The sequence below is a fragment of the Chiloscyllium plagiosum genome, unplaced genomic scaffold, assembly GCF_037043375.1.
Source record: "Chiloscyllium plagiosum isolate Xiang-an unplaced genomic scaffold, Cpla_swu_hap1 HiC_scaffold_9, whole genome shotgun sequence".
NCBI lineage: Eukaryota > Metazoa > Chordata > Chondrichthyes > Orectolobiformes > Hemiscylliidae > Chiloscyllium > Chiloscyllium plagiosum.
This window is the reverse complement of record NW_028270147.1, coordinates 90,610,630-90,623,160: the sequence shown is the minus strand read 5'-3', so window position 1 is coordinate 90,623,160 and position 12,531 is coordinate 90,610,630. Positions and strand designations below refer to the sequence as shown.

Below are 12,531 nucleotides of genomic sequence, written 5' to 3'. Positions count from 1 at the left end.
CCGAGACAAATTAATATTATAAGCTAGTGCAGCAAACAAGTATTGGACCAGAAAAGAAAACAATATTGTGAGGGACAATATTGAATTAGTATTTGTGTGTCAAGAAGGTTGGGTGGGAGTAGAGGAGATAATTTTAGTTTCATTCATTTTATAAGAATTGTTTTTCTGAATTTTGCATTGGGAAATCTGAAAGCATGTTCGTTTGCATTTTTATGCATTGGTGATAAGGATTTATAACCCTTACAAAGAATGACTAGGAGTTAGCAATTCAGTGTATTAAAAGTACAAAACGATACGTGCTATTGTCTAATGACAGGGTTCCAGCGATTCCAAGAGTTAAAAATATCATACAACACCAGGTTATAGTCTGACAAACACCTGATGAAGGAGCTGCACTCCGAAAGCTAGTGCTTCCAAATAAACCTGTTGGACTATAACCTGGTGTTGTGTGATTTTTAACTTTGTAAACCCCAGTCCAACACTGGCCCCTCCAAATCATAAATAAATATCAAGAAGTCAGTCTGTCAGTGTATCAGAGCAAGCCTATTAGAAGATGTTAAGGGAACAAATTTGTCTGTTCTGAAATTAAAGTAATAGTGACTTTCGTTGCAGTTTGTTTAATTTTTTGGGGGGAGAGATGCCAGACAAAGGAAAACCCATCCAAATGAATGTGCAGAAATTTGCCGAAAGGTAACTATTGTATCTCTGCCAAACTGAGCAAGGTGTGGAGATAGTGATGATCCAAATCTTTATTGGAATTTTTGGTGCTTGTAGGAACATGGCTGAAGTGTACAGAATAATCTGAATTTAAATTGTTTCGAAATGTCTTTCCAACCTTATTGTCTAGTGTAATAAAGTTCACATTTTTCTGACAACTAAACATTTTGTTCTTTGTTAAAAAGTATACTGGCAGTCTGTTGTGAATTTGTTCAGCTTCACAATGAGGTTTGACTTCTCCGGTGTTAACATCAGTTGAGATCACAACCAAGTGAGGGCTTCTTCCGTGATCAGAAATTCTTGAATATAAGAGGGATCTGTGATTTTTTAAAGAAAGGTGGTGGCAGACAAATCTTTTTTAAAAGTTGCTGTGAATTGTATTACATGGGTTGCAGTTTTAAAATCACTTCGACTTTCCTATAAAAGAAGATGTAACGGTGGAGTATTTTAATTATTTGACTAAAGCTAAACAGAGAATTCGTGAATAAATTGAAGGTGGAAGTAAAAGCAGGATCTCGTAAGGATGATATGATTACCCAGCATTTGGAGTTAAAAGGAGAAAAACCTGAAATGATGTATCGCAGCCAGAATGAGCAAAAATTCAGTTGCAAATTTAAAAGATTATGAAATGGAAGAGAGGGAAGTGGAAAAAGAGGGGAAAGAAAATGAAGTTGGAAATGAGAGCTTGAATTGGCAGAAGACGACAAAGAAAAAGAAATGTATTTAAGAAGCCGAGAGAGAGAGAACTAGACAATATGATTTGGCTACAGGAGTGTTTAAAATAAAGGAAGAGAGAAGAGATAGTTGTTCAGAAGATGATTTGGATTCCACCAAGGTATTGATTTAACTAGAAATCTACATTTAGTGCCTCTGCTTATCCAGAATGCAGTTGAAAGATGTTTGAAATATACTTTGCCTTGTATGATAAAGTTGTGCAGTCGGAGGCCAAAGATGCATGAGATTTAATGTTACAGCATGTCCTGATCAGTCCAGCTACGAATATGTACACAGCCTGTAAAAGAGCTGTCTGCAGACTATAAAGTTATGATACTTCATGTTTGTTAGCTGGTTCATGAAGCTTATCAATTAGGACTGTGAGAAAGACACCTAATCAGATATTTGTAAAATTTGTAAGTGGGGAAAGAAATGTCTAGGGTCAGTGATTTATAACTGAAGCAAGAGAGAATTTTTGAGAAAGTAAGGGAGAGCATGATAATGGAAAAATTCAAAACCAGTATTTTGGTAACCATTAAGATTTACTTAGATGGGCGTCAAATATCAGGCTCAGAGAAGTGGCCATTCTAGTGGATGTGTACAGTAGCTCACACAGTTACATGTAGAGAAATGGCCATATGGGATTTGACAAGGAAACTGGAGGAATACAAAATCTGTTAGTTTTGGGGAACGAACATAAGGATGCCAAAATAATAAAGAGGAGATGCCAGACCAAAAAATGATGTGAAGAAGGTAATGTGCTTTGTTGAGACAATAGACAATAGGTGCAGGAGTAGGCCATTCTGCCCTTCGAGCCTGCACCACCATTCAATATGATCATGGCTGAACATCCTTAATCAGTATCCTGTTCCTGCCTTATCTCCATAACCCTTGATTCCACTATCCTTGGGAGCTCTATCCAACTCTTTCTTAAATGAATCCAGAGACTGGGCCTCCACTGCCCTCTGGGGCAGAGCATTCCACACAGCCACCACTCTCTGGGTGAAGAGGTTTCTCCTCATCTCTGTCCTAAATGGTCTACCCCGTATTTTTAAGCTGTGTCCTCTGGTTCGGCATTCACCCATCAGCGGAAACATGTTTCCTGCCTCCAGAGTGTCTAATCCTTTAATAATCTTATATGTCTCAATCAGATCCCCTCTCAGTCTTCTAAACTCAAGGGTCTACAAGCCCAGTCGCTCCAGTCTTTCAGCGTAAGGTAGTCCCGCCATTCCAGGAATGACCTTGTGAACCTACGCTGCACTCCCTCAATAGCCAGAATGTCTTTCCTCAAATTTGGAGACCAGAACTGCACACAGTACTCCAGGTGAGGTCTCACCAGGGCCCTGTACAGCTGCAGAAGAATCTCTTTGCTTCTATACTTAATCCCTCTTGTTATGAAGGCCAGCACTGTATCTTTTAATTTCACCTTATTTTAATCATAGACTGAATTGTGAAAAAGACTGCTGGACAACAAAGAACTGAGGAAGGAGTTGCTATATTTTTAATTAGCAAGTTGACGTGGCTCATGTTTACGTTGTTGCTTTACAAGCAGTATACAAAGTGAGATTTGGCTAGCAAGAGGCTACTTGTTCATTTGCGGAATTGTGACTAGTAGTAAATATCAAGTATTATCAGATTGCTGAAAGCTGTATGATTCCTGAGTAGCTGAACAGCTTATGGGTGTGAACGGTTCAGTGAGAAGCCTCTGGAAGAGGAGATGGTGTCTCTCTGTGAAATGAAAATACCTGAAACATAACAGGTTTGTTTGTCTATATGTGTATGTAGCAGGGCTTTAGTAAGGGGTTAGAGTTACAACTAGTAGTTACATTTCAACAGTTTATGGTTGTTCACCTTGTTATTTTCCAATAACTGATATGGAAGCCATTCCTGAGGAAGGGCTCATGCCCGAAACGTCGATTCTCCTGCTCCTTGGATACTGCCTGACCTGCGCTTTTCCAGCAACACATTTTCAGCAATAACTGATATGGCCAAGGAATGATCAGTTATTAAAACTTCAGAGGACTTTATCAATGTACTTAATATAAATATGTCAAAATTATATATAAATAGGTTGTAATAGGTTCATTAAAAACAGAAACCTGGTCCAGGTTTTCAGTTAACTTGAGTCAAAAATTTCAGGTAAATGAGTATTTTGATTAAATAAAGTTAACTTTTGTGATAACTCTGAGATTAACTTTCCAGTATGCCACCCTAGTGAGGTGTAACAGCTTGTTTTGTAGGAGGTCTGGACATAATAAAGCGACTTGTTGTAAATCAAATGAGAAACCTATTGCAGAAATAGGAACTCCTAAGGAATCTGAAGAGAGAAAATGGTTATTAAAATCATTTTTGTGGTACAAGAGAAATGTGCTCCTTCATGCCTATGAAGGATGAAATGGTTGAGGATAATTAAGGGAATTCTTCCTGAACTACTGAAGTTGACTACTGAAGTTTTTGGATATTTGATCTTGAAGGGAGATGTATTCCCTTACTCTTCACCAGAATAAGTAAACCAATTATAGAAGGGTTTAATTTTCTAATTTTTACAATCTAACTTTACCACCCCTTACTCATCTAATCAAACCAATAAAGATATTGATAGACACTGAACCAAATCAGTTACTGATGCAGGCTGATGGTGCAATTTGTATATTAAAGGGGTTAATGAAGAAAAAGGTACTAATTGAAGATACACAGAGGTGGTCTGTGGTCCAATTATATACAATTGGATTAAAGGGTGACTTACTGGTGAAAAGGTTGTATTGGAGTAGTGCAACTAATCTCTATGGATGGAATTCAATGAATTTATTATCTTGGAAAATAGTGGCTGGATCAAACAATAATAGCTTTACCAAGGTTATTGGAAAATCAGTGGAAATGAAAGAACCAGAGATGTCACAGGAGGAACATCCTGGATTATTTCTTGACTGTTGTGACTAAATCTCAGACCCATAAAATTAGACATGAAGAGAACCAATACAAAAGGGAGTTGATATGAAAGTTCAGCTAAGTGACAAAAGTAAAGAAAATGAGAGATCTTTAGGGCAGTGTTAATAGAAATACAACCAACACATCCTGAGGTGAGAGAACAAAACAGCCTATGTAAAACTTCAATCAGAATTAAATCAGATTGTTATTGTTTAAAATGTAAAGTGCTAATAAGGAAATGGAAACCACCTCAAAGTCCAGATGATAGTAGTCTATTAAATAATCATTTCATTTAGGTAACAAAATAAAATTTTGAAACTATTTCTAGTGGCCAGGATTGCAAGGGGCTGTGACTCAATTTTACTAGACATGCCATATATGTCAGGTCATGGGGAAACCCTAACCATAAACCTGCCCTTGCATCTGATACCAGGTTTTGAAGAACTGATTAGCAATGTGTTAGTAGACCCTACCTAAAATCAGAATGGAAATCAGTATCTTTAACAGTAAAGCATGTTGCAGAGCCTTTGCAAAAATTAGAGGAAAAATGATAGTGGTAAAGTAAGTTCAATTTTTTTTCACAACATCTAAGTATCCAAGGAAATCCAATCGGATCAAGATTCACACTTTGTCTCAAATATTCAAAATAGTTTGCAAATGAAACAACTTTTGTCTTCAGCTGATCAACCACAATTTTAAGAAGTTACAGCAAGATGGTATAAAACTTCAAAGACCATGATTAGAGCCTATAGTGTGGAATGTCCTAATGCTTAGGATAAACAGATTCCCTTGCTACTGTTTGGTATCAAAAATACTTCTGAGTCCACAGATTCAGTTCTTTTTGACTGATATATCAGCATGCTGTGAGAGGACTACTGAAATTAAGTAAAGAAAACTTTATGAACCAAAGCTGAGAGATTACACTTCTAGCCCGGGCCTCAGATTTCAGGGATAAATTATCGAAATATGTGATGATCTAGTGATGTGAAATATGTCGTGAGTATACCAGACAGTAGGGAAAACCAGTGTATCATGTTTTAAATATTCATGTGACCAGATGAATGGTCAGGAGACGAGGAGTGTGTTTATAGTAGTAAAAGAAGTAGGAAGTGAATTAAACTTCAGAGCAATTAGGGAGTGAATGAGAAGTTGAAAATTGTAAAGTCGAACCTCCAATAATCAAATTGGATAATGTAGAGGTGGTTAAGAAGTTGGATATAATATTTCTCAAAACATTGAGGTGACTTTTGAAAGCTGTTTTTCTTTTATTCATTCATGAGATATGGACATCGCTGGCTAAGCTAACATTTATTACCCATCCCTAATTGTCAAGTGGGCATTTAACAGTGGGCGGCACGGTGGCACAGTGGTTATCACTGCTGCCTCACAGCGCCAGAGACTCTGGTTCAATTCCTGCCTCAGGCGACTGACTGTGTGGAGTTTGCACGTTCTCCCCGTGTCTGCGTGGGTTTCCTCCGGGTGCTCCGGTTTCCTCCCATAGTCCAAAGATGTGCAGGTTAGGTGAATTGGCCATGCTAAATTACTCGTAGTGTTAGGTAAGGGGTAAATGTAGAGGTATGGGTGGGTTGCGCTTCGGCGGGTCGGTGTGGACTTGTTGGGCCGAAGGGCCTGTTTCCACACTATAATGTAATCTAATCAATAGCATTGCTGTATGTCTGGAGTTACATGTTGACCAGAACAGGTAGGGACAGCAGATTTACTTCCCTAAAGGACATTAGTGATGAGAAGGGGAGTCTGTGTTTCAGGTCGGAACCCGAGTCCTGATTAGATTACATTACAGTGATGAAAAGTTCCGACCTGAAACATCAACTCCCTTTCTCCTCTGATGCTACCTGACCTGCTGTGCTTTATCCAGTTCCACTCTTTAGCCACTCTTGACTCTCCAGCATCTGCAGTTCTCACTATCACCAAGTAACTAAATATTCAAGAATACACATCCTATCAAAAAGATGAACAGAGGGAACAAGGTTGCCTTGTTAGTAAGAAATTAAATTAAATTAAATTGATGAGAAGAAGTGATATATGATCTGAAGGCATGTGGTTAAAGTTGAGGAATCACAAAGGAAAAAAGACCCGAATGGGAGCTATATACAGTCCCCCTAGTCAGGATTGGGGGGCAGAAAATAAATCAGAAGAGAGAAAAGGCCTGTAAGAAAGGCACATTACGATGAAATATAAGGGCAAGCTCGTTAGTAATATAAAAGAAGATTGCAGGAGCTTTTCTTACATACATAAAAGGTAAGAGAGAGGTGAGAGTGGACATTGGACTGCTGGAAAGTGTGAAGCAATAGTAATGGGGAACAAAGAAATGGGGGAAGCTTTACATCAGTTTTCACAATAGAGAAAACCAACAGCCAACCAGAACTTCGAGAGTCAGGGCAGAGGTGAGAGTAGTGGTCATTACTCAGGAGATGGTGCTAGGGAAACTGAAAGGTCTGAAGGTGTATAAAGCACCTGGATCATATGGACAGCACGACAGTTCGAAAGGTGATAGCTGAGGAGATTGGCGATGCATTGGTGGTGATGTTTCAGGTATTACTGGATTCAGGGAGAGTTCCAATGGCTAATGTTTAAGAAGTGAGGGAGCAGAGATGGGAAGTTGTAAACTGTTCAGCCTGACCTCTTCATTGGTAAGACTTGAGAGTCTATTATTTGGAATGAGATTGTAGAGTATTTAGAATTGCATGGTAAAATACTCAGCGCAGCTTCACCAAGGAAGGGTCATGCCTGACAAATATGTTCACATCCTTTGAGGAGGTTATGACCAGGTTAGACCAAGGAGGGCCAGTGATTTGTTTGGATTTCTGGAAGGCCTTTGACAAGGTGCTGTCCAGAATACTGCTAAATGAAATAAGGGCCCATGGTGTTGGGAGCAAGGTACTGGCATTGATAGAGGACTGACAGATTGGCAGAAGACAGAGAGTGGAGGTAAAGGGGTCTTTCTCAGGATGGCAGCTGTTGATTAGTGTAGTTCCGTGCGGGTCACAATTATTCAATTTATACATTACTGATCTGGATGAAGAAACTGAGAGCATTGTTGCTAAGTTTGGAGATGAGTCAAAGGTGGAGAGGCAGGTCATTTGAGGCAGGAAGGCTGCAGAAAGACATGGAGAGGCTAGGAGTGGACAAAGAATTGACAGATGGAATACAGTGTGGTAAAAGTGTGAGGTTGTGCACTTTGGTAGGAAGAATAGAGGTGTCAACTATTTTCTAAATGAGGTAAGGCTTCAGAAATCTGAAGCACAAAGGGATTTATGAGTCCTAATTCCAGATTCTGTTAAGGGTTAACATGCAAGTTCAGTTGTCAGTTAGGAAAGCAAATGCAATGTTAACATTCATTTTGAGAGGGCTCGAATAAGAGCGGGGATCTATTTCTGAGGCTGTATGTAAGGCTCTGGTCAGAACTCACTTGGAATATTAGGGGCCCACATCTCAGGAAGGATGTAGTTAGAGGAGGTTCAGAAGACATTCACAAGAACGATCCCAGGAGTGATGGACTTGCCATATGAGGAACAGTTGAGGATTCTGAGCATGTACTCATTGGAGTTTAGATGGATTAGAGGGCATCTCTTTGAAACTTACAGAATACTAGGACGCCTGGATAGAGTGGATGTGGAGAACATACTTCCACTAGTAGGAGGAACTAGGACGTGAGGGCACAGCCTCAGAGTGGAGAAGACTATTTAGAACTGAGATGCTGTGGAACTTTTTAAGCTAGAAGGTGGTGAATCTGTTGAACTCATTGGCACAGAAGGCTGTGGAGGTCAGGTCATTGACTGTCTTAAGACACACAGGATCTTGATTAGGAAGGGGAACAAGCAGGATGGAATGCAGAGCAGACTCGATGGGCAAACTGGCCTAATTCTGCTCCTAAACTTATGGTCTGATATAAAATCATGCGAATCAAAATGAAAAATGCACTAGCAACCTTTTAAAGATTGATTATATTTTGTGACAATTTGGTTGTGTTCAATCAAACCTGGAAAGAACATTTATAACACCAAACTGGTTGCAAAAAGCCAAGTAGGTGGCCCAAACAGACACTTAAATAAGGGCTATCGTGGATTTTCCAGTGTTTAAGACCCAGTAAAAGGTTTGTAGAATATAGACATGAGTAGATTATTTCAGAAATTCATTCAAACTTTCAGCTGTTTTGAGGCTCTACTGCTAAGCTTGTTGAAGAATGCTAATAAACTTGGAAAGTCAGACTGCTTTTGACGGCTTGAAAACTGAACTACCATACCAAATTATGCAAAATCATTTAAACAGTCTCTTGATACTAAAGATGAAGGCATTGGTGCTGTTTTATTACACAAAGATAAAATGGATATTGAAGGTCAGGGAGTCACTTTTCTAGATAGCCAATTCTTGCCATCTGAAATACTTAACTCAAAAACATTCTTTGAATTTGGTATTTGTTGTTTTGAAGTCTGCATATCCAGTAATTCTGCAGAAGCTGTTATTGACATTCCTAGCATATACATTCCTAGCAAAGTTTCATACCAAGAATCTGAGACTGTTTTTGAGTTTAGTTCGACAACCATACATGTGAAAATCATTTTTGTTGCATGAAGAGAATGTATCATACCTGATGCTTTATCAAGAACACTTATGGTGGTGAATAAATGCCAGGATCAAATAGAGTTATGTAGAATTATATGTTTATGGAAAGTCCTTGTGAAATATTTGTAAATACATTTCACTAATAGCTTAAAATCTGCATAAGTAATAGAGAAAGAATGATAAAGTCACATAGAAAAGTGGGAAGCAAAAGCCTCCAGGTGTTATCACTCGCTGAGTTTCTGGAAGAGTCATCTAATGTCCTGGGGACCCAAATGCAAATCCCGCCATGTCAGATGATGGACTTGGAATTCAATAAACATCTGAAATTAAGAGTCTAATGATCATGAAACCATTGACGATTATCATTAAAAACTCATCTGGTTCACTAATGTCCTTTTAGGAAAGAAAATCACTTTCGAATTTAGCCTACATGTGACTCCAGTTCCACAACAATGTCATTGTCTCTTAACCACTTTTGATAATCTTAACTGTAGGAAATTACATGTATCTGGATTGTGTGATTTGAAGTCCTCCAGTATTATTATTCACCAAGGTCATTTTAACAATATTTTGTGCACAAACTTCCATCATTGTAATGGCTGTTACTATGCTGCCCAAGCTGCTTCTACAGATTGCCCTTAAATCCTCAGGACTGTAGCTATGGCTGTCTTTTAGTTTATAACAGTACATAACATCTCCAGTGCCTATCATTCAAAGCTTTCAATTCTTACCCTTTCAGGACTTCCTTACAGATCTGGTAATGTCTGAAGTGGACCGATGTGGGGAACATGACGTTCTCCTCTTCAGGGAAAACACTTTGGCAACCAAAGCAATTGAGGAGTATTTGAAGCTTGTTGGTCAGAAGTACCTCCATGATGCCTTAGGTAATTATTGACTGTGCTGAATTGGTTGATGGTTACTGATTAACTGAGTAAAAGATGTCCAATGTTATGCAATTAATATGTGATGAAGAAAATATCATTTTAATATCTACAAGCTTTTGCATTTAATGCTTCATACTAAACATTCCATCTTGTGACAGTTCTGTTAATGAGATGAGAACTAGCTAATTGGTCAACAATATGAACTGTAACCTTCTGAAGAATGCCATAATTAACAGAGAGCTTTGTGCTTCATTTTGATTTTGCTGCATGTTTTGCATCTCATAAAGCAGGATTGTTGACTCTTCAATTCATTTAAGATCTGTTGGCTGCTAGATGGATTTAATTCTGTCACTTTGTATGCCAATGGAGGTGCAACTGTCTTAATCATTATCTCAATGATCCATCATTGAGTATTGTAGATACTGATGTTTGGTGAATGAGAGGTCTGTCAAGAGAAGAGTTTGATCCTGTTTGAAAACACATGGTGTCACTATTTATTTTGGTTTAAGATATAATGCCCTTACCATAGTGTTATCAATCATCTCCCCTTTAACTAACTGAATTTTATTTTGTCTTGTCCATAAATACCTGACCAATTCATCTTGCTTCTGTCCTAATTCAGGAGAGTTCATAAAGGCACTATATGAATCAGATGAAAATTGTGAAGTGGACCAGAGTAAGTGTTCATCCAGTGAGCTACCAGAACATCAGAGTAACCTGAAAATGTGTTGTGAACTGGCATTCTGCAAAATCATCAACTCCTACTGGTAAGGGGCAGTCTGTAGTGTAAACCTCAACTGAAAAATAAGTGTAATATTTTTGAAAAGCAAGTCTAATTTCCTAATCACAGGGGTATACAGGTGTTGTTCAGATACCACCATAATACAGTTACCGTAAGGGATGATATTCAGTCTCTCTACACCATCCATATAGCGAGGTATGTGGATGGTGCAGTATGGTCCTGTACAACTGCAATTAATTTTTAAATGCTTTTCTTTCTCCCCTACAATCCTACCCATGTAGCAGTCCATTATATGCTGGTCACTCTGTGTGAAATTTCTGATAAAAATCCTAACGTTGCATTCAGCAACTTGCACCTGGTTCATATCTGAAATTGTTGAACTCCACGTTGAGTCTGAAAAGCTGAGAGTGCATGTTTGAAAGATGAGGTACTGGTCCCTGAACTTCACTGAAACATTGCAGAGGACCAAAGACAGAGAATTCAGAAAGGGGTGGAAAATTAAAATGTCAGATAACCAGACGTTCAGGGTGACATCACAATCCAAATGGATGTGTTCAACCCAGTCTTCACCTCCTCAAATAAAAGAGACCATATGCGGGGTGAGTCCCGAACCAGAGGACACAGCTTAAAAACAAGGGGTAGGCCATTTAGGACAGAGATGAGGAGAAACTTCTTCACCCAGATAGTGGTGGGTGTGTGGAATGCTCTGTCCCAGAAGGCAGTGGAGGCCCAGTCTCTGGATTCGTTTAAGAAAGAGTTGGATAGAACTCTCAAGGATAGTGGAATCAAGGGTTATGGAGATAAGGCAGGAACAGGATACTGATTGAGGATGATCAGCCATGATCATAATGAATGGTGGTGCAGGCTCGAAGGGCAGAATGGCCTACTCCTGCACCTATTGTCTATTGTCATATAATGAGCAAAATATTAAATTGAATGCACTCCAAATAGATCACTGTTTGACCTTCGAGTGGTTTGAGTATTTGGATGGTGGCAAGCATCCTTTGCTTGTATGGGAAGATGCTTTGGGAAGGGTAGATTGCAGGATTGGAGTGAATAAGGACTAGACTACAGAATTGGAGAAGAAATGTTCCCATTGGAGCAAAAAGGGGAGGGTAAGATGTGTTTGATGACAAATACTGAAGGATGAACCATTTGTTGTGGGCTAACTCACCACAAGTTACCTTTAATTTGGCTACTTATTAAGTAATCTCACAGACAATAACACACTGAAAGATTGATTTAAACTTTATTACATGTAGCAAATAAAGTAAGACCCCTCAAGTTAACAAATTAAGCCTCACAGCTCAATTTGGCTATTACCCGATTAAAGGTGGACTCTTTCCAGAATTCCAACGAACTATGTCTGTATCTGGAAGTGTCCAGGCTTCATCCTTACGCAGTGTTGTTCTTCGAAGTTTTCTATTGAATTGTTCTGGTGTTGGATACTTATACAGTTTTCTGTCTTGCAAGTTTGTGGTGTGACATTATTAATGATTCAATAGATTCTTTCATTCCCCCAGTATTCATTACCCTTCTGGAGACTCCAGTTTGTAGCTTGCCACCATATCAAAAGTTCCCTGTTCCTTGTTACATTCAGAGTTAGCTCTCTGTTTAAAACACAACTTTTCCTGCAATTAACCCCTTTACTTCAGGACATTACTTTTGCAGACAAACTTAATTGACGATTTCTCATGAAGGACCAGGTTATCAAGCAGTTGTTACCCCTTTCTCCCAGGAAACAGCTTGTTTATCTGGTTTCTTCCCAGGGATGGTTAATTCACATATTTCTTTTACTTTCTTTATAACAGTTTCTCCTTACCCCTTTCATCTTGAGAAATAGTTTACTCCAGAAAGAGCTATTGCTGATTCTTTCAATCCATTAAGTTATTAAAGTTGTGAAGATTATTATATCACACATTGAATGAGTAGAAGATGAATCAATCTTTTATGTTTCTTAAG

The 12,531-nt window shown here is 38.7% G+C and overlaps 1 protein-coding gene across 11 annotated transcripts in view; it reads left to right on the top strand.

Moving 5' to 3' along the window:
• The window catches only part of rasal2 (RAS protein activator like 2), a 393,387-nt gene that overhangs the window by 348,110 nt on the left and 32,746 nt on the right, over positions 1 to 12,531 (top strand). For all 11 annotated transcript variants that reach the window (XM_043699987.2, XM_043699988.2, XM_043699991.2 and 8 more), the window contains 2 exons: positions 9,683 to 9,827; positions 10,450 to 10,594. In XM_043699987.2, coding sequence (XP_043555922.2) covers positions 9,683 to 9,827; positions 10,450 to 10,594 — 290 coding nt within the window. The remainder of the gene's footprint in view (positions 1 to 9,682; positions 9,828 to 10,449; positions 10,595 to 12,531) is intronic.